Below are 20,729 nucleotides of genomic sequence, written 5' to 3' on the forward strand. Positions count from 1 at the left end.
AACTCATTAATGGGTTGCCAACACATTTTTTTTTAAATGAAAGAGAATAGATTAGAATATATCAGAGTGCAACACAAACCTTTTAAGTTATATCTGTTGTTGTGTATGTTCATGTGTGAATTATACCAGATTGCAATATGAAACTTATTGCTTGCTTTCCAAATCTCTTGAAAGCCACTGACCTAGAGTGCTTGTTAAAAATACAGATTCCTAGTTGACTCACCCAAATGATTATTGTCAGGCAAGTTTGGGAAGTATTGCTTAAAAGAGATATAAACCCTGAAGCATCTGAAAAACTTGGTCTCCATAGTAGCAAATTGTCTAAAATTTCCATGTAAGCTAGCGTCTTCTTTATTCTTCTAAAAAACTATTTGGAGAAAACACATGAGAGGTGGTCTGTGGAATTCAGGTAATAAACTAAATGTATTGAGAGTTTTGCTTATGTAATTTTTTTTTTTTTTTTTGGCCACGTGGCTTGTAGGATCCTAGTTTCCTGACAAGGGATGGAACCCAGGCCCCCTGCAGTGGAAGCATGGAGTCCTAACCACTGGACTGCCAGGGAATTCCTGCTTATGTCATTTTTTTAAAAAAAACTTATTTCTTTATATAAATAAATGATTTTGCTCATTAAATGATTACTGTAGCTGAGTGGTACACACAAATATATGAATCATTTTCAATCTTCTTTCCCCAAATTAAAAAGCACTGGAATTTTCAGCCATTTGTGTAGGATTTTCACCTTTCCAATCTCAGTGTCTATACATAATAAGTATTCAATAAATATATGTTGAATGTTGGGAGACAGCAAAATAAGTTTTGTGGCTTATTATTTCACATATCTGTGAAATTTTATTAATGACGTGCTTGATCTTAAATTTATTTTAGACGTTGTCTGAGAGTGTCACATCTATCCAGGGTGGTTGTGTAGGGAAAGATGGCTATGATGAAATCGTGGTATCCACATATTCAGGTAAGGTAAATGGTAATAGCTAGTTGAAGAAAGAATCAATAATAAAAAATATAAATTTAATAAATTGCTTTTGATGATTACTTTTTAAAATGTTTATTAGTAAGTCACTCTTACCTACAGCATTAAAAGCTCTAATGGTTAAAAAATAAGAAAGGAAGGAGTAGGTGTATTGATTTATAAAACAGTTAATATTTGAATAATACTTTTTAAAAGTACTTAGTATATCTCTAGCATCTTTGAAAATTAAACGATATCCTTTGGTTTAAAAAGAATATTTACTGAAATTTAGTTTGTTTTGTTACTGTGTACATTTCTTATAAAACTTGCTTGCTTTTGAGTAGGTCATTTTTGTATTCTCACAAGTTATATGAGAGTTTAACTTTCCATGAAAATAATTTTTGAAAAACAACTTTTATTCATCAGCTGTTTTTTGCATTTGCCTAGAATGTGTTGACTTATTCCATACTTGAAAACTAAAACTTTAAATTAAGAAGTGAAAGATTTCCTTAATCGTAGTATTACAGTATTTCAGGCAAAACAAAAATGGTATCCAAAGTAATTTCTTTATGGTTTGAATATCTTCTAGCTTAATTTCTTTTGCGTTTTGTTTTGTCTTGTTGTTTGAAAAGGAATAAGTCCAAGACTAAGTGAGGTTGATGTTGGTGGACACAGGGGCATGTATCTTGGGTTTCTTTTAACACTAGCAGCACTTAATGGTGCACGATTGTAATTCATCTCTGCAGGCTGGGTTACAGGTCTGACAACAGAGCCTATTCATAAGGAAAGTGGACCAGGAGAAGAACTAAAAATTAATCAGGAGATGCAGAATAAAATTTCTTCGTTACGGTAATTTTGGATTTTTGTTTGCTTCTTTTTTTTTCATTTCATAAAGTGTGTGATTGTTGTTTTTTTCTTATTTATAAATGCAGTATATTTTATTGGAAGGAATTATACATTTAATTAGTTTATGACCTTTTTAAATAAAAGCTTATCAGTTTGAGAAAATTAGCAGTAAGTGCTGATTAATATTTTGGAGTTAGAAATACACTTTTTATATGTTTTATTCTATGTTGTTTTTTTCTTAGCTCAAGAATTGTATTTTTTCATTCATTTATTATAAACAGTTACAGTATTTTGTTTGTTTGTTTGTTTTCATAGACATTAGAAAGAAACCAACACAGATGGCTCTATTCCTCATTAATTCTCATGTTTACTGCTCTTGTGGACCCTTCTGAGTCTGTAACTTTGGTTTATAAGTTTTCTTACTGGAAATGAGTAATGTTGACTCTCTTAGACACAGGGATTGCTTTCATGACCTGTTCAATTTGACAAGTCCTGTGAAAATGGCCTCAAGGAAAATTGCCGCATACAATGAAGAAGTGGGAGTCGCTGAAACTTTTAATGACTATTCTCCTTACCCTAGCCCTTCAGCCCTCAGCCCTCAGGAGTGAGGGCTGATCCTTTTTTGGTGGTAGTTGATGGCTACAGAAGTTTTTGAGGCAACCAAATGCCACAAGTACTAGTTCACTAAAGCCACACCACCAGTTCACCACAAACCAGTTCCCCAAAGTCACCAAGAGAGAAAGCTCTAATGTTCATGCAGCAAGGACACCAAGGAGAGTTAATGAACTACTATCTCATGTCCTCAGTACAATACCTCATATTTATAACCAAGTCAGCCCCCTCCTGATTCCACTGGAATGTACGTTCACGAGAAGCTTATGTCTATTTTGTTCATTCAGCACCCGGATCCTAAGTACATAGAGTCACTCAGTAAATATTTCTTGGGCGAATGAATCTTTTCTTTTGTTTAGTGCACAAATCCCTTCCAAGCGCCTTCCCAGACTTTTCCCCCTCAATTGGGGCTAGTAGCTAAACCTCATGTTGTTCTACCCTAGTTACTATTTACTTCATTTCCTTTCCCTTTAACTGGAGCAGCTCTAAGCAATGCCTGCACAGTTCAATCTCCAACACTTGGTAGAACTTCAGCTGTACCTCTGGCTCGTGATTATCCTTGTGGCCTCCAATATATTCATACTCAGCAGCCTTCTTATTTTGTCTTTTGCCCCTAATGTCTTACTGAAAGGTACATGTTTACTGATTTCACACGTTCTGTTTCTTCGTATTAAATCTAATATGTTCCTCTACCCCAGAACAATCAGTTTCTTTTCTGATTAGTGCTATATGTGACTGTAACCAGATTCATGTATTAGGATTGATTATTTGCAGCCTGCCTTGATTCTTACAATGCCTTATTAATATTGCTGGTGTGGGGCTGAGTAGATGTTTTAATTTTTAGATCAGAGTTAAATAATGTGGAACCATTAGGTCAGTCATAGAAGTAAAAATTTTGTTCCTATTAGTGTTATAGTTCTAACTCAACCAATAAAAATGCATTTTGCAGCAGTAAATGTCTCAGACTTTTGTAAATATTCTAAGGATCTCAAATGTTTATACTTATAGGTGACAAATTTGTATATATTTTCCTCTAGGAGTGAGTTGGAACATCTGCAATATAAGGTACTACAGGAAAGAGAGAAATATCAACAGTCTTCTCAATCAAGCAAAGCAAAATCAGCAGTACCTTCATTTAGTGTAAATGACAAGTTTACATTAAATAAAGATGATGCCAGCTACAGCCTTATCTTAGAGGTTCAGACGGCGATAGATAATGTCTTAATACAAGTAAGCAAAATGTCTAATTTCTTTGTTTTATGGCTGGATCTATTTTGCAAACAAGTCATATGCACTAATTATTATTGAACACTTTTAAACGGTGATTTTAAATGTTTATCTTAATCTTGCATTAGCTAATCAGTTGGCTCATAGATTATTTAAATTATGTCTTTATTTTTTATTTATCCCGTACATATTAAACAAAAGACCAATGGACTTAAGTTTCAGGAAGACCTAGAAAGGACATTAAAGATTTGTTCTCTGGTTAGCCTTTAGGAGAATCTTAACAGAGATGTGACTTAGAAAACTCCAGTATTTTATATCCTTATTAGAACCTTTTTTAAGCTCCAACTACTAAAATAATACAGCCTGCTCACTAACCATCAGTTTCTAGGTAGATAATCTCAAAAGGTGAAACTTAGGGATAATAATGTATAACTCCATTTATCAATGTATTTAATTCTTTTTTCTTTTTTTTATTATTAGTTTTTTTAAATTTTTATTTTACATTGGAGTATGGGTGCCTAACAATTATTTTTTCTTTAAATTGGAAGATATTCAGGGAGTGGAAAAGGATGATAGTAGGATGAATGGAAAATAAGCAAGATGGAAAACCCATCAGAAAATGAGAAAAGAATAAAGAGGAAGAAGACAAAGTTTTAAAAGATGTGGGGGAGAGATCAGATTATTAATTAAAACTTAGAGGCAGAAATGTCTCTCAGGTAATGCTAGCTCAAGGGCTACTGCATTGAACAACTCCAGAAGCACCATTCACACAGAACACAGTGCAACAGCATTGTCCTAGAAGCTACCTCTCTGGAGGAGACCAAAAATTATCCCCTTTCTGTGTTACAGGTGAAGTAAGAAATGATAAAAATGAACTGATATAGCAAGAATGGTCATATGATTATTTGCAGCCCATGGTAACATTTTTAGCACTGACAAAAAAAAGTAGGAAGAGTATACTTTAAAGAGAGTGATGAGAGATGAAATTCTGTGATCTGATTAATCCAAATTAGAAAAAAATAGGTCATTGTAATATAACTCTTATTCTTTATTATATTTATTTTCTAGAAGTGCATATTATCAAATACAAGTTAAGAGAGTTCATACTGTCAAATTTAGAGACAAACGTAAACTAGGGCTAAGGAGAACCCTTAGAGAAAATATGTGTTGTGAGAATTTTTAGTTTTTCATCTAAACCTTTTTTTTTTTTTAATATTGACTGTAGAGTGATGTTCCAATAGATTTACTAGATGTGGATAAAAATTCTGCTGTTGTCAGCTTTAGCAGCTGTGATTCTGAGGTGAGTAAAAATATAAAAAATTCTTCAAATGCTTTCATTTCCATTATGCCATTTTGTATAAAGCCTGTAAATGCTACTAGTGTTTGATGTTTCTTCTGTATTTCCTTTCATAACCCTTCCCTCAAAATCTGCTTCTACTCTCTTTCCCTATCCTCAGAAAATCCAGAAACTGGAGTGTTGTCCTAAATTCCTTCCTCTCTCTGATCTGTTAAATCCAGTTACAGTAGTTCCCTCTTTTTCTGCTGGAGATACATTCCAAGATCCCCAATGGATGCCTGAAATCAGAATAGTACGGAACCTCTGTATGATACGGTGTTTCTTTCAGCATCACTATTTTTGCACTTTGGAGCTGTTATTAAGTAAAACATGGGTTATTTGACACAAGCACTGCAATACCATGAAGGTTGGTCTATGTGATAACTGAGATGGTTCCTAAGTGGCTAATGGGCGGGTAGCATATACACCATGAATATGGGATGATTCATGTCCCAGACAGGATGGAATGGGATGTCACAAGTTCTCATCACACTACTCAGAACGGTGTGCAATTTAAAACTTATGAATTGCTTATTTCTGCAATTTTCTGTTTAATATTTTCAGACCACAGTCGACTGTGGGTAACTGAAACCCTGAAAAGCGAAACCACAGATAAGGGGGGGTGCTGCTGTAGTCACTAATTTTTGTCATTTCTACCTCCTTGCTCTTCTACGTCTATTCTGCTTCATTTGCACTTCTGTTAATCTTCCAGGCCCTCATAATGCTTTTGCTTGAACTCCTCGTCTGCCAGTTTCTGTGCCTCCAGTATTGCCTGTCACCTCCAGGCTATGCTGTGCACTGCCACCAGAGAGGCCTTCCTAAAAGACAAACATCCCCGTGTCATTCCTTTTCTCAAAACCTTTTAAAGATTCCTTATTTCCTGAGCTGCATGTAGGTCAAGATTCCTCACTGTAGCATAAAAAACTTTCTGTAATTCAGCTCTTGATTACATCTCCAACTTAATCTCTCACCAGCTGCTACCTTCCCTCCCATGCACATGATTTCTGCCAAACTGAAGTTCTTAAAATTTCTTGAAAATGCTATACAGCTTCACACATTCCTACATTTAAACATGATCTGTTCCATCTGCCTGTCTTTCCTCACTTTTTCTTGTTGACTCTTGCTTAACCTTCATTCAACAGACATTTATTGAACACTTACTGTGTGCAAAGTACCTGGGATGAGACCATATCAGAGCTTTTGGACGTGCTTACTGTATCACTTCTTTCTGCATGGTACTGGCTGACTAGCAGTCTCAGAGCTTAGGTGTGGCTCCTGAAGAGAAGTTAGGGTTCAGAGAAGGTCTGGAGCAGCTGCATTGGAGAAGGCAAGCCAGAGCAGGAAATGGTGACTGGAGTTGGCATTAAAAAGGGAAGGATAGGGCTTCCCTGGTGGAAGGGTTCGTGCCCCAGTCTGGGAGGATCCCACATGCCGCGGAGCGGCTGGGCCCGTGAGCCATGGCCGCTTAGCCTGCGCGTCTGGAGCCTGTGCTCCGCGGCGGGAGAGGCCACAACAGTGAGAGGCCCGCGTACCGAAAAAAAACAAAAAAAAAAAAAAAAGGAAGGATAACAAGAGTAGATAAAGAACAAAGTTGATAGTTATATTAGGGAATAATTTTCAAAATAATTTCAGAGTAAGGCTTTTTTTTTTTTGATAAGAGATTTTATGGCAGTTGTATTATTTATCATATGTGCTTTGTCATCCCTGTTTGAGAATAAAACATAAAAGGATTAAGACCTACATTTTTATGATCATTTAAAAAATCAAGTTAGTATGAACTTCAGATCTTTAATTCCTAAGTTACAGTGAAAGATTAACCTGTTTATATCACTGCAGGATTCTTTGAAATGAGTATTTCATACTAATTTAAAACCTATTTTCTAGAATGATGGCTTAAAAAACAAATCTTATGGAGATTTCAAGTAAATACAGAAGGAGAAAGAATACTGTAATAACCTCCATGTACTCATCACTAACTTTAACATATGGCCAGTCTCGTTTTATGTTCTTTACCCTCTCCCTCCCCATCCCAAACCAAATTCCAGACATTTTATCGCCTTTAATTAATATATATAATTTTATCCATAAATACTTAAATATATAACATTTGTTTTTAATTACACACAAGTATATTTATTTTTAAGTTGACTGATCCTCTGTGTTTGCTGAGTTTAAATGATTTGAAATTAAAACATTTGAATTTTCTTTTTAACATTAGCATTCTTTTTATTTCTTCAGTATTTATTAAAAATAGGGAAATAGCAGTGCCTGAAAATTTCATATCAAATAGTTCACGTTGCTTTGTCTGATTTTGCAATTCATGCACACAGATATACTCTTCTGTTTTTAGTAGTTTATTATTCAATTTTAAGAAGTTATCATACTTGAAGTAACCTCTCCAATTCTGTTCAACAAATGTGTTGAATGCCTACAGTCTACCTGACACTATGCTAATTTTGCTGGGAATGCATAGATGAGATATTTCTCAGTTGTCTATAAGTATGTGTGAAAATCAAATACATTCAACACTGAACATTGATGTTTTTACCTTTATAATACAAACATAAGGAGTTTGCACTGCCAGTTAAATTTTTGGGAGAACAATTAACATTTTAAAGTGTTATTGGAGAGATTTAATATGGAAAGAGCACTGAGCTTTAGAGTCTTAAAGATACGAATTTGAATACCAGTGTTATTACTGGCATTTAGGAAATCTACCTAACCCTTCAAACCTCAATTTCTTCATCTGTTAAAACTTACCACATAGGGTTGTTTGTAGGAATAAGCATAAAGCTCATAGCATGGTCCCACCCAAATGATGGGTGCTCAGTAAAAATAAATATTATTATTACTGTTGGTGCTGTTGTTATTGTTAAAAACATAGATTCATCCTTTTCCTCAACTTTGAATTCTTCCTAGTCAAATGACAACTTTCTTCTCGCCACTTATCGGTGCCAGGCAAATACCACGAGGCTGGAACTCAAGGTAAAACTGTTTGAGATTACCTTTACTTGAAAGTTTGAACTTTGTTTTTTCCTTGGTAAATCTTGCAACATATGATATCATTTCTTTGCATTAAATTTCTCCCTGAAATGAGCATTTTGGAATAATGTCTTTTGAATGACCTATTAGGTTTTAATTCAGCCCAAACCACTCTCTTTTCTGTTAGCACTCAACCAGTCACGTTCTCTAAAATTACCAATCCTAAATTTCCTTTAACTGGAAATATTTTTTATAATTTTCTATTATGGAAAGTTTCAAGCATACATAAAAGTAATGATTCCAGTTTCGGCGATGATCAACTCATGACAATCCTGTTTATGCTGTCACTCTCCATTCCAAATTATTTTGAAGCAAATACAAAATACTTTATAATTTTATTAGTAAATATTTCAGTACATATGTTTAAAAGATAAGAACTCTTTTTTCTAAGTGATTATGTAAAATTTGTATTTTTTAAAAATTTTTTATTAGGGTATAGTTGATTTACAATGTTGTGTTAGTTTCAGGTGTACAGCAAAGTGAATCTGTTATGCATATACATATCTCCACTTAGACGATAAGAACTCTTTTTAAAAACGTAACCACAATACTGTTATCACACCTAAGAAAAATAATAATAATTCCTTAGTATTATCAAATGTTTAGTGTAGTGTTTTTTTTAGTTTGTTTGATCCAATCATGGTCCAAATAAGGTAATTTGGTTACTGAAGTATCTGAGCGTTTGCCCTATATTTTCCTATTATCTGGATTTTTCTGATTGCATTCCAGTGATGTCATTACCAACTATTCCAGGGAAAATCTTTGAAGTTTCCTTTTGCAATTTACTAACATAATCACTTTTATAATTAAATACTGATTGTAGCATACAAGTTTATTTTAGTTATTTAATTTTTAGTGTGAAATTTAAAAAAAAATTATTTTTGATATGTTTATGATCCAAAAATTAAGCACTATAACTGTTTCCTGATGTTCTGAAACTCAGAGTATGCTTTTCTCAAGAGAGATGCTATTGCACAATAACTTTTTCATATCTGGTTAAGGAAGTTCCAGTTAAAATGTAATTTTTTTCTAAACAATTTATTTTCATTTGTATAAGTTCCCTTTCATGTATTTTGAAAGAAAAATTGAAAACTGGTATAAGTTCTAAAGGAATATACTTCAGCATATTTATGTAACCTAATTAAACATTTAGATTACATTCACTGAGCTAGATTGTGCCAATAAATTAGGAAGTAGGCCTAAAAATATTAAAAACCTATGTTCCTTTTTAAAATTGGATACAATAACTTTAAAGTTCAGAGGAAAGAGTAAATGCCTGAAAAGAGCCAACAAAACTATGAAAAAGGAGAAAAGGTGGAACTTATCTTGCCCTATGGTACAATGTACTATCAAACTACTATAATAAAAATAATGTGGGGTATTTACAAGGCCTAAATAAATAGGTCACACAACAAAATAAAGTTTACAAATATAGCCCAGCACATACTTATGGGAATTTAATGCCCAGCGTTTTTAGATAGGGAAAATTCTATTAAATTACTATTTTTATTTAAAAATTGCTTTTGGTGGGACTTCCCTGGTGGCACAGTGGTTAGACCCACAGCAACTAAGACCCAGTGCAGCCAAAGATAAATTAATTAATTAAAAAAATAAAAATTGCTGTGCCATGGCACAGGGATATTGGCTTGGTGCTTTGTGACAGCCTGGAGGGGTGGGATAGGGAGGGTGGGAGGGAGGGAGACGCAAGAGGGAAGAGATATGGGAACATATGTATATGTATAACTGATTCACTTTGTTATAAAGCAGAAACTAACACACCATTGTAAAGCAATTATACCCCAATAAAGATGTTAAAAAAAAAAATTGCTATTGGTACAACTGGCATCCATCTGGAAGAATATTAAGTGGATTCTTATGCCATATATTATAAAAGATAAATTCAGATGAATTAAATACCTAGTTATTTTCAAAAAGAAGCTGTCTTCCAGATAATGGGTAAATATCAGAATATGAAGACTGCCTATAAGTTGTTTAAAAAGACTACCCAGGGTGGTCCAGTAGTTAAGAATCCACCTTCCAATGCAGGGGACGCGGGTTCAATCCCTGTTTGGGGAACTAAGATCCCACATGCCACGGGGCAACTAGGGCCGTGCACCGCAACTACTGAGCCTGTGTGCCACAGTTAGAGAGCCCGCGTGCTGCAACTACTGAGGCCATGCACTCTGGAGCCCACATGCCACAACTAGAGAGCCCACACACCACAACTTCTGAGCCCACACACTGCAATGAAACATCCCGCATACAACTAAGACCCAACGCAGCCAAAGAAAGAAAGAATCTTGTTCCTTAAAAAAAAAAAAGACTACCCAATTAGGAAAATAGGCCAATGTGGATAGGCAGTTTACAGAAGAGGGAATCAAAATAGCTAACAAATATTAAAAGAACATATTCTACCTCATTATCAGTTAGGGAAACTCAAAATAACAAAAATCAGTTTCCGCTTGTCTAACAGATTGGCAAAAATTTTGAAAAAGCAGAATTACCAGGTGGCAGGATGAGGAAAAGGACACTCTCAATCATAGCTGAAGGAAATAAAAATTCTTATTGCTACTTTGGTAAAATAGGCTATAATCCCATTTGTTGGAATCTATTTCATAGCAATAAAATCACAGTATTGTACACACAGATATGTATATAATTAACTGCAGCATTGTTTGTAGAGGTAGAAAAGTTGAACCAAAGTGAACACTCAGTAATTTAATGTTTGAATAAATAGCTGTTTATCCATTTCATAGAATATTGCAGAGCTGCAATAAAGAATGAGTTGGTCAATTCCTGTTAACATGGAGCAAATTCCATGAAAAACACAAAATGCAGATAAAAGTCCTACATATGTATATATATATATATATTATCTATAATATGAAGAAATGTATAAAAAGAAACATACCTCTCTGATATGATAGGTCATACAATAGGGGGAAGGTATGGGTGGGATGGGAGTGGGAAGGAGGTGATGGTATTAGGAGAGGCAGAGATAAGGGAAAAATCTGGTTATTAGAAATAAAAACAAAGATGTCTATGATATAAATAGAATTTAGTCATGTGAAGTTATGCATTTATTTTTGTTCATCTGCATAGAGAGATGTATGAAAGAAAGGTTGACTATCAAAATAGCAATAATGATCATCTCTGGGTGGTAGGATTTCAGATTACTTATATGTAATCCTAATTTTTCTTCATTGTGTGGATTTTTAAAAAATGAATATGAAGTATATAATCAGAGAAAGCATGATGACTTTTCTTAATATTATGAACAATTATATTCTTTTTTTGAAGTTCATACTGCATTTACAGTTATTATAAAATATTGGCTATATTCCCCGTGTTGTACTAATTGTGAACTTATTGTGGAAAAATTTATGTGCCAGTGTAAGCTTACCCTTTAAAAAGAAACCCTAAAATATAGCTTTATCAGATCGATTTTTTATTTTCCTTCTGTATTTTTATTCTTTTCCTTATCTTTTCTCTCTTCCCATTCAGAACAATATTTTCAGTATAAAATTTGCAAAAAATCTTGCTTTAAACTTTTATTTATGTTTCCCATTTAGGTAAAACATTGATTTTTTTTCCTCACATGCCAGGAAAAGTATGAGCTGATGTATCAGTTAGATTATAGAAGCTGCCTTTGTAATACAACAGGTACTACAATCCACTTCATGAATTGGAACAGAGAAGAGCTGAAAGGGACAGGAGGGAGAAACTTGACTGCTTTCTAACTCCTAAAATTAGGTCTTCATAATTTCATGAATTAGGGTTTTCTGTAAGTGTTTTAAATTCTCAGGATATCCAACTAGCCATATTCAAAATAGCTTAAAAAGAATTTCCTAATCCAAATATGTCATAAGTAAATTGTGAGTATGCTTCTCTATTTTCATAGAAAGTCAAGAATTAAGTTCTTGGAAACATTTTTTTTTCTGTCAGTAGGTTTTTATAACAATAGCCATATGCTATAATACCCCTATTTCTGAGAAAATGAAGTATTAGTTATTGACCCACTTATCCCTTCAACAAAAATATCTACATTTTAACCATTTTTTTTATGTGAATCTTATACAATATATTATACACCTACACTTTTAGATGTGATAGGGTGGTGTGTGAGAATGTCTGTCTTTTGGAATGACAGACCTAAAAAATATGTGGTGGGGATGACTTTCATAGATGGATTAATTTTGCTTTTGATTTCCAAAATCTTTTAAAATTTTCTTTTACGGTAGAGGTAAAAAGTTCTTGTTTCATAGAATGTCCTTATTTCCTTCAGCATATTACAGAAGAGATTACGGTCTGAGTGCCTGCTTGCTTGTGTTGAACATTTTAAAGATAGCCTTTATGTTGCCAGATTATTCTTATTTTCTTTCCTCTTTTGTGTTCAGATTCGCTCAATTGAAGGCCAGTATGGCACACTTCAAGCATATGTGACTCCAAGAATTCAACCCAAAACATGTCAGGTCCGCCAGTACCTTATCAAACCCCTTTCACTCCATCAAAGAACTCACTTTATTGATCATGACAGGTAGGACAAAGGAGGGAGAAGTTTATTTTTAGGATATTACATGATGCAGATAAAGTTGCTTTTTATTTTAGTAGTGTAAATTCTGGTAGCTTGTTGTACTTTTTAAAAATTAAATAAATATTTAAATGCTGTGTACAGGTTTCCCCCGCTATCTGAAAGTAGCGTGTTCCTATGAAACCTTTCATAAGCCAAAATAGCATAAAGCGAAGAAGAAGTTACTGTAGGACACATCTTGATAATGGATGCTCAAAATAAATTGGGATAAAGCACAGATGCTCACAGACAGTTCAAAGCTATGTGGCCTGATGAGTGTAGTTCCTGGAGAAGGAACTCGGCGGGGCTGCTCTCAGTGCTGCTGGGGTACTTGCTGCTTCGGTAACAGCCGCTGCAGAACAAACGCTGAGGCTGTTTTTGCTTTTCACCTTTTCTTGGTAAAAGCAAAAATCCTCTTTGGATTTCTCTTGGTTACCGAAAATAGGCACTCGTGTAGGCCTTTTGTAAAAACAAAGTGGCATAAAGTGAACTTTCAAAAAGCAGGGGATACCTGTATTATTTCTAATAGACGTAAGCGTCTTTGTCTTCTTTTAGAGGCTGATTTGAGCTGGACTTTCCTATCTTTCTCATATATTTACCATTCTGAAATCAGTAGAGTAATAGTTCTCTGTCTCAAACATCTATCGTGAGAAAATACTGTTTAGCATTTGAGTTCTCTGTAAACAGGACCTTATTGTGTTAGCCTCAAACATTATATTTCCTTTCTACTTCACCTCAGGGAATACTGGTAGAGCAATTAGTTGTGATAGTCCCTATTATTTCTAACTTCCATTCCAACTTAATTATCCTCCTGGTTATAGTTTTTCACTTTCTTTTCTGAAAATGAGAGACCATGGCCTTAAATGAAGAAGGGAAAGAAATGAACAATTAGTGAATACTTGCCCTGTGCCATGCATTGTGCTCAGTGCTTAGGTGTTACCATTTAAGTCTTACGGCAAAACAAGTAGTAATGTTTGGAAAAGTAAGTAACTTGTTGATATGAGAAACAGAGTGAAGATTTGAGGCCAAAGCCTATGTATTTTTCTATTGCAGCTTGTAATTTTAAAGGTATGTAATTTAAATAAGATGTAAGGAGAAAAGTTCCTAAGGAAGGTTTTGGGAAAACATTAAAGAGAATGGATTCTCTGAGGGTGTCTTCCTGCTTAAAAGTCAGAGTTGTTAAAGGAGGTATAGCGTGGTGTTCTGGAAAGAACAGCAAACTGGGACTCAGGAGACTCAGATTATATAGCCTGATATCTGTTCCTACATGACTTTGGGAAAATAATTTAAGCTCTGGGCTTTAGTTCTCTCATCTGCAAATAGAGTTGGTGTGGCAATCTCAAAAGTCCTTTCTATTCTGTATTCTCTTAAAATTCTTTCTGTACCTTTAATTCCATAAACTTGCATTTTCTTAATTCTTTATCCATTTGATTTATTTTAAATTTATTTGATTTAGTTTACAACCTTTTGTGTGTATGTGTAATTTGCAGATAGAAAGTTAATTCCATATCCCTGCAAAATAGAAGGTATCATTCCCTAACTTTCCCAGTGGCGTGCAGCTAGCGTTTCAAACCCATGTCCATCTTACTTAAAAACCCAATTCTTTGCCTTCACATTATGCTGATTTTTTCCTTTAGGAGATTCTTATGTTTTGTAGTTCCTATAATATAAACACTAGATGAACTTTTAAAAAATGGAATTTACCTGAGTAAACTGAATTGTATTTGTGAAGGCATGTTATAATGAAAACAAGCTATTTATGTCACTTAACTGAATATTAAAAGTACAGGTATAGGTAAGCATTCTTTTTTTTTTTCCCTTGAAATCAAAATGTTTCTCTGATGGGTAAGATAAATCTGAGAAAAATTAAATGGCTGCTTTTCTATTTGTAACTACTGTTGCAAAATTCTGTTTTTTAATGTGTTGAGTACATATAATACCTCTGTGTATTCCCAGACAAATATGTGTACCTCTACTGTTTAATTGCAGACCCATGAATACACTGACTTTGACAGGCCAGTTCAGTTTTGCTGAACTTCACTCCTGGGTGGTTTTTTGCCTGCCTGAAGTTCCTGAAAAACCTCCAGCAGGAGAATGTGTGACATTTTACTTTCAGAACACCTTCCTGGATACACAACTTGAAAGTACCTACAGGTAAATAAAACTTATTCCTGGTTCACAAGTGTTTTTTATATAAATGGAACTTCTAAATTTTCATAAGTTTTAAGGCAGTAATAATTTGCAAATAATATGATTGAAAAACTATACTGTTTAAGAGAATCTTTGAAAAACAAATGGAATTAATGAGTTTAAAAAATGATTGACTAAAGATGAATATGAAAGAGCAATACCTTTCCAATTCTCAGCCATAACCAGTTAGAAAATAAATTGTTTAAAAAGATTCGTTCAGAGCAGCGATAACAATAACAAAATGTTCATGTAAAATCTGTAAGAATATTCTTTATTAGAAATACATAGAACTTCATGAAGAAAACTTTAAAATTTTATTGACATTAAAGACTTGATTTAATGGAGTAATATATTCTATAGTTATCAATATGAAGACAATGTAAACATGCAAGTCCTTCCCAAATTGATTTGAACATTTATCCTAATTCCAGTAAGAATTACAAGAAGAATTACCATTGAATTTCTTTATGCAAAAATAGGAAATGGCTCAAGAACTTGAGAGCTTAGAACATGCAGGCTTTTGAAGTGACCACATTGAGGTGAAGGTCATTATTCCTTGACACTCTTCTCAAGCTCCCAGTTGCCTTCCTGCCCGCTTCACTGTCACTCCCTACTCATCTCCCATAGGCTCCCCTAATTTCTGTTTCTGAATATAGTAGAGGCTAAAATTTCCTTCTCTTTTGTTCTTTTTCTGAATGTGTTGGGTAAAGCTGGTTTCTCTACATCTGCTTTGAGCTTGTACCCTCATACTTCTGCAAGGTTTTTGCATTCTCATTCTCTCACATCTGCAGGTTGTTTTTGTTTGTTTGATCTTTTGTTTTTTGATTTTGTTTGTTTGGGGGGGAGGAGGTTTCTTATCTTCTCTCTGTCTCTGTCTCTTAAAGCTTCTCTCCCTAAGCAGTTTACTGAGGTATTCTACTTTCTGCTTCCTAGCTGAGACTTTACGATGCTAGGTTCTGGAAACAACAGTGAACACATAATTTTACCTCTGAATATAGCCTTTGGGACCAAGAACTCTCCAGAAATCTAATTGGTTTTAGCATCAGTTCTATGGGGGTGTTTCACTGTACCCTCCAGGGGATCTTACCTGTGTAAACCTGGAATCATGACTTCAATTTTGAAGTACCACAGCGAACCTCACGTTTTAATCATAGCAGACAATTTGACAGGCCCCTGGCATACTACATATTTTTATAATAGCATACCTTTGCTTTTTACCATTCTGTGTCTTTAAATATTCTTTCCTTAATAGTCAAAACTCTACTTATTCTTCAAGGCCCAACTCAATAGGTACATTTTTTAAGTCTTCCTTGATTCTATTCTCTGTTCCCATAACATTTTATTCTTACCTGCCTTAGATTTTTATTGTTATTTTTTTGAAGTATATAATAATTTTTATGTAAGCTTGTCTGTAAATCAGATTGTAAGCTCTGGGCAGAGTTTATTCTTAATTAACTTTGTGTGTATCCTCCAAGTATCTAACACATGGCTTTGAACATAGTGGTACACAGTAAAGGTTTTTTGTTCCATAAAATACATATATATGGAAGAAGTATAGAAGCGTGTACTTTGGAGACAGACATACTTAGGTTTGAATCTGGCTCTGTGACTCACCAGCTATTTGCTCTTAGCTACATTACTTAACTTTCTGGGTTTCAGTTTCTTTTCTGACGAATAGAAATAGTAACACTTACTTCACTGAATTGTGATGCTTAAAGGAAGATAAACCACGTGAGTCATTCCGCAGTGCCAGGTACTGCATAAGTATTTAATGTTAAATATTATTAATTAAAATTGAAGACTAGTGAAAAAAATCTCATGATTTCTAACACATAATTGGGATCAAAATAAGTGTGTATTATTCATCTTTCTAGAAAAAAAGAAGAAAAAAGCAGTCAATATAAAAGCAAACAAAAAGGCAACACTGAATATGTAAAAGATGGTATATATTAATTAGGAAAATTTTGGTCATCATAAAAAGGAACCAAACGTAAGCAGGCTTAACCAAGTAAAAGGAATTTATTAGTTCATATAACTTAAAAGACTAGCAGTAGTCTGCCTCAAGCATAACTGGATCAATGGCTTAACTGATATTGTCAAGACTTTATCCCTTTCCATTGCTCAGCTCTGTTTTTGTCTTCTCTTGGCTTTCCTATGTAGTGCCATGGTGGCCACCAACAGCTCCATCCAGCTTTATATCTTTTCAGCTACCATAGCCTTTCTTTCCCACTAGTTCCAATAAAAGTCCCAGGATTGAGTATCATCGTTGAGTCGTGAACCACTGTGCTCAGGGGTATGGAATACGCTGCTGAAAACTTCCTCCTGAAGTCCCAGAAATGGGGTTGGGGCCAGTGCCAATGAAACTATATGGATTGAAAAGGGTGAGAGAGAAAGAGAGAGAGAGAAGGAGGGGTTCCATAAAGAAAAAGAAGGGTCCTGTGAACATAAGAAGTGGCAATGGATGCTGGGCATGGAAGAACAGAAGATGTTAGTCTTAGGTTTGATATTAGCTTTCTTTTAAGGATGAAGCATATAGTCATGCTGTAATTTATGTGATTACATAAAAAAAAACTTATGTGAAAGCAAGCAATTCTAAATGCATTTTATATACATAAGGGGTTAGCTATTGGAAATTTTATTAGTGAAAATGAAAAAAAGTTGTTTTAAATGAAGAACTTATATAAATTGTCGTATCTTTCGGAGGCATGTGTCTAACATCTTTTATTCAGTTTTACAAGTATGTTTAGAACTTGAATCGCTACAACAGTAAAAGGTTACATGTTTAAATATGTTTTACATTAATAATGAGATGTGTATATAAAGAAATCTAAAATTAAATGAAGTCTAGACACAAGGTCCTATTTGCAAAATATGTATTTATTGGACATATTTATTGGATGTATTTCCTTCTAAAGCTGTTCTTTTAAAAATATTAATTTTATAGAAAAGGTGAAGGAGTTTTTAAATCTGACAACATTTCTACTATATCCATCCTAAAAGATGTGCTCTCTAAAGAAGCTACAAAAAGGAAAATTAACCTCAACATATTATATGGTAAAAAAAAAAAAAAGAATCATTCTTTCTGTTTTTTGGGGGGGGGTTGTTGTTACAATAAGAATGTTCCTGATCAAAGTGACTTATCTAATTGTGCCTGACTTAACTTCTTATAGAGATAAATGAAGTATCAGTCAAACACACATTAAAGCTAATCCACCCAAAGCTGGAGTACCAGTTGCTTTTGGCTAAGAAAGTGCAATTAATTGATGCTTTAAAAGTAAGTATTTGTGTCACGGGACTCGTGATCATTATTTTATTGTGATGGGATTTCTAAAATTGTAAAGACCTTAAAGTTTTCCACTTTAAATCCACTTTACACTGGATTAAATTTTGAACATTAAGAGCTTCTGTTTTTTAAATAAGGAATTGCAGGTTCATGAGGGAAACACAAACTTTCTGATACCAGAATATCGCTGTATCCTAGAAGAGGCAGATCACCTACAGGAAGAATACAAAAAGCAACCTGCACATCTTGAAAGACTCTATGGTTAGTGAACTATTCTAGAATACCTGTCATATTTCTTTTCTACTGGCTGTTTGCAAAGGATCACATGAGAGAAGCTGGGCAGGAGGAGACAGGCAAAGATTACAGCAGTCATGAACCAGTAACAACACATGTACTGCCCAATATATTTATTTTGTCAAGTTGGTTTTAATGTTTAATATTTTTACTAGATAAAATACAAATAAATATTAAGAAGTGAAATAAGTCTAATGCAATGAATTAATCTATATATATGAAGAAACCCAGTGTGAAATGAATGTATCCTATGAAGCATTACAATTTAGGCTATATTTCACACAAATAATTTTCAGTTTTTATTGCTATTCTGAAATATCAAAATGCAGCATTTAATATTTTTATGCAAAATTTAATAGGGGGTATATATGTGCTGTGTCAGTTTATGTTTAAAACTCATTCTGCTTTGGTGGTGAGAAGTTGAATGTTTCACAGTTGTATTGAAAAAGCAAGAGCAAGAGGGAGGAAGGAAGGAACAGCTTAAGGAGACATTTTTTGTGATCTTTATGTAAGACCTATTGTGCATAGCACGCCTATTTATTTATAACATCTTTATAATTGGGGGGATATTTAATCCTTACAACAGCTCAGCAAGGTAGATAGTGTTATCTCTGGTTTTCACATCTGTAAACTGAAATCTGAGATTAAGAATGTGTTGTCACATAGGTAGGTGGTGGCAAAGCCTTCATTAGAACCTCCTTGCCCCCAAATGCAAGCTGTTTGCACTGTGCCGAGTCTTCTGTAGAGTCAGTTGGTATCATCCGTCCATATTGATCCTTAAGATCTACCTAATGAATTTATTTTATGCCCAGAGACTTGCTCATAAACGGTAACAATAATATCTAATATCTTAATATTTACTATGTGGCAAACACATGATCTTTTATCCCCATTACAACTTAGAAGATGGGTGGTGCAGAACCACCATATCTTATCACCAATTCCACAGTCCAGAGAGCTTTGAAATCAAAAACTTTGTTCATAAATCATTTGGCAATAAATCTGACTTGATCTGAATTAATGACAAAACCTCACTTAAACTGATATGAGGTTATTTATAGTTTTTTTTATTCCACTTAGTATGAATATTCATATATTTTGTTGCAGAAATGTTATGTTTTGTTATCAGATGCTGCCACTCACTTTCCACGGGTATTATGCCATATATATGGTATATTCCTTTTATTATCTTCCTAAAATGTGAAAAATTCTGAAACACATCTTGCATCAAGAGTTTTGGATAAAAGATTGACAGCTTGAATTATTCCCACTATATATATGCAAAAACTCAAAGGTGAAATAATTTGCCCAGATCTTTGAAACTAGAAATACTTGCCTTCAAGTCAAATCCTAAGAATGGTCAACATATAGAGGGGATATTTTAATTCAGATAAAGCTGTTATGAACAGAATATGTCTACACTGTGTCAAAATGGTCAGCCTGGTGGAAAAAAAAAACCCACTTGTTGTAATTTTATATATACCAATAGCAGTTCAAAACTGGCCAGCAGTTGATTGTCTGAATTAATAGCTTATAGCCAATTGTTAAGAGGGTTATTAGCCAAATGATTTATATTTTGAAACTTGCCTTAAAATCCCCCCCAAATATTTTTTGATGCATCAATCCTTTCAGATTTCTGTATGTTAAATAATGGAATTACAGGTGCTTAGAAATAGATTCTCAAGCAGTCACTTACTTTCATTAAATAATGTGTCATTAATAGAATTAATCAATGACAGAAAATTAACATTTTTTCTTTATAGGCATGATCACCGATCTTTTCATAGATAAGTTCAAATTCAAAGGCACCAATGTAAAAACCAAAGTGCCTCTTTTACTGGAGATTCTGGACAGTTATGACCAAAATGCATTGATTGCTTTCTTTGATGCTGCATGAAATATAAATAAGGTAAAGTTCCAAAGAAGTTGTATGTTTAAATTAAAAATGTTAAAATAGAATTGCAAGCTAACTGTATATACTTTTATTTCAAGTGCGTTTTTTAATATTATCTAAAAATATATGTTATGACTTTTTTTAGTAATGCTTCTTTTTTTTTGACAAATGGAACTTTTTTTTAATTTTTAAAATATTTATTTATCAAACAACCCATATATTGTTAGTATAGACATCGTGCAAGGTTAAAACATATTCAAACATCAAGATCCGCATTCAGGGCTTCCCTGGTGGCGCAGTGGTTGATACTCCGCCTGCCAATGCAGGGGACGCGGGTTCGTGCGCCGGTCTGGGAGGGTCCCATGTGCCGCGGAGCGACTGGGCCCGTGAGCCATGGCCGCTGGGCCTGCGCGTCCAGAGCCTGGGCGTCCGGAGCCTGCGCTCCGCAGCGGGAGAGGCCATGGCAGT

General features: G+C 34.1%; 1 protein-coding gene across 1 annotated transcript in view; it reads left to right on the forward strand.

Annotated features, from left to right (window-relative positions):
- The window catches only part of BBS7 (Bardet-Biedl syndrome 7), a 42,215-nt gene extending 21,811 nt beyond the window's left edge, over positions 1–20,404 (forward strand). The window contains exons 9-19 of the mRNA XM_067735155.1: positions 886–970; positions 1,714–1,816; positions 3,463–3,655; positions 4,878–4,952; positions 7,908–7,973; positions 12,428–12,567; positions 14,590–14,754; positions 17,735–17,844; positions 17,961–18,064; positions 18,211–18,334; positions 20,131–20,404. Coding sequence (XP_067591256.1) covers positions 886–970; positions 1,714–1,816; positions 3,463–3,655; positions 4,878–4,952; positions 7,908–7,973; positions 12,428–12,567; positions 14,590–14,754; positions 17,735–17,844; positions 17,961–18,064; positions 18,211–18,334; positions 20,131–20,264 — 1,299 coding nt within the window. The 3' untranslated portion in view covers positions 20,265–20,404. The remainder of the gene's footprint in view (positions 1–885; positions 971–1,713; positions 1,817–3,462; positions 3,656–4,877; positions 4,953–7,907; positions 7,974–12,427; positions 12,568–14,589; positions 14,755–17,734; positions 17,845–17,960; positions 18,065–18,210; positions 18,335–20,130) is intronic.
- Positions 20,405–20,729: the final 325 nt, after the last annotated feature.

Source organism: Pseudorca crassidens, chromosome 4 (assembly GCF_039906515.1).
Source record: "Pseudorca crassidens isolate mPseCra1 chromosome 4, mPseCra1.hap1, whole genome shotgun sequence".
Lineage (NCBI taxonomy): Eukaryota > Metazoa > Chordata > Mammalia > Artiodactyla > Delphinidae > Pseudorca > Pseudorca crassidens.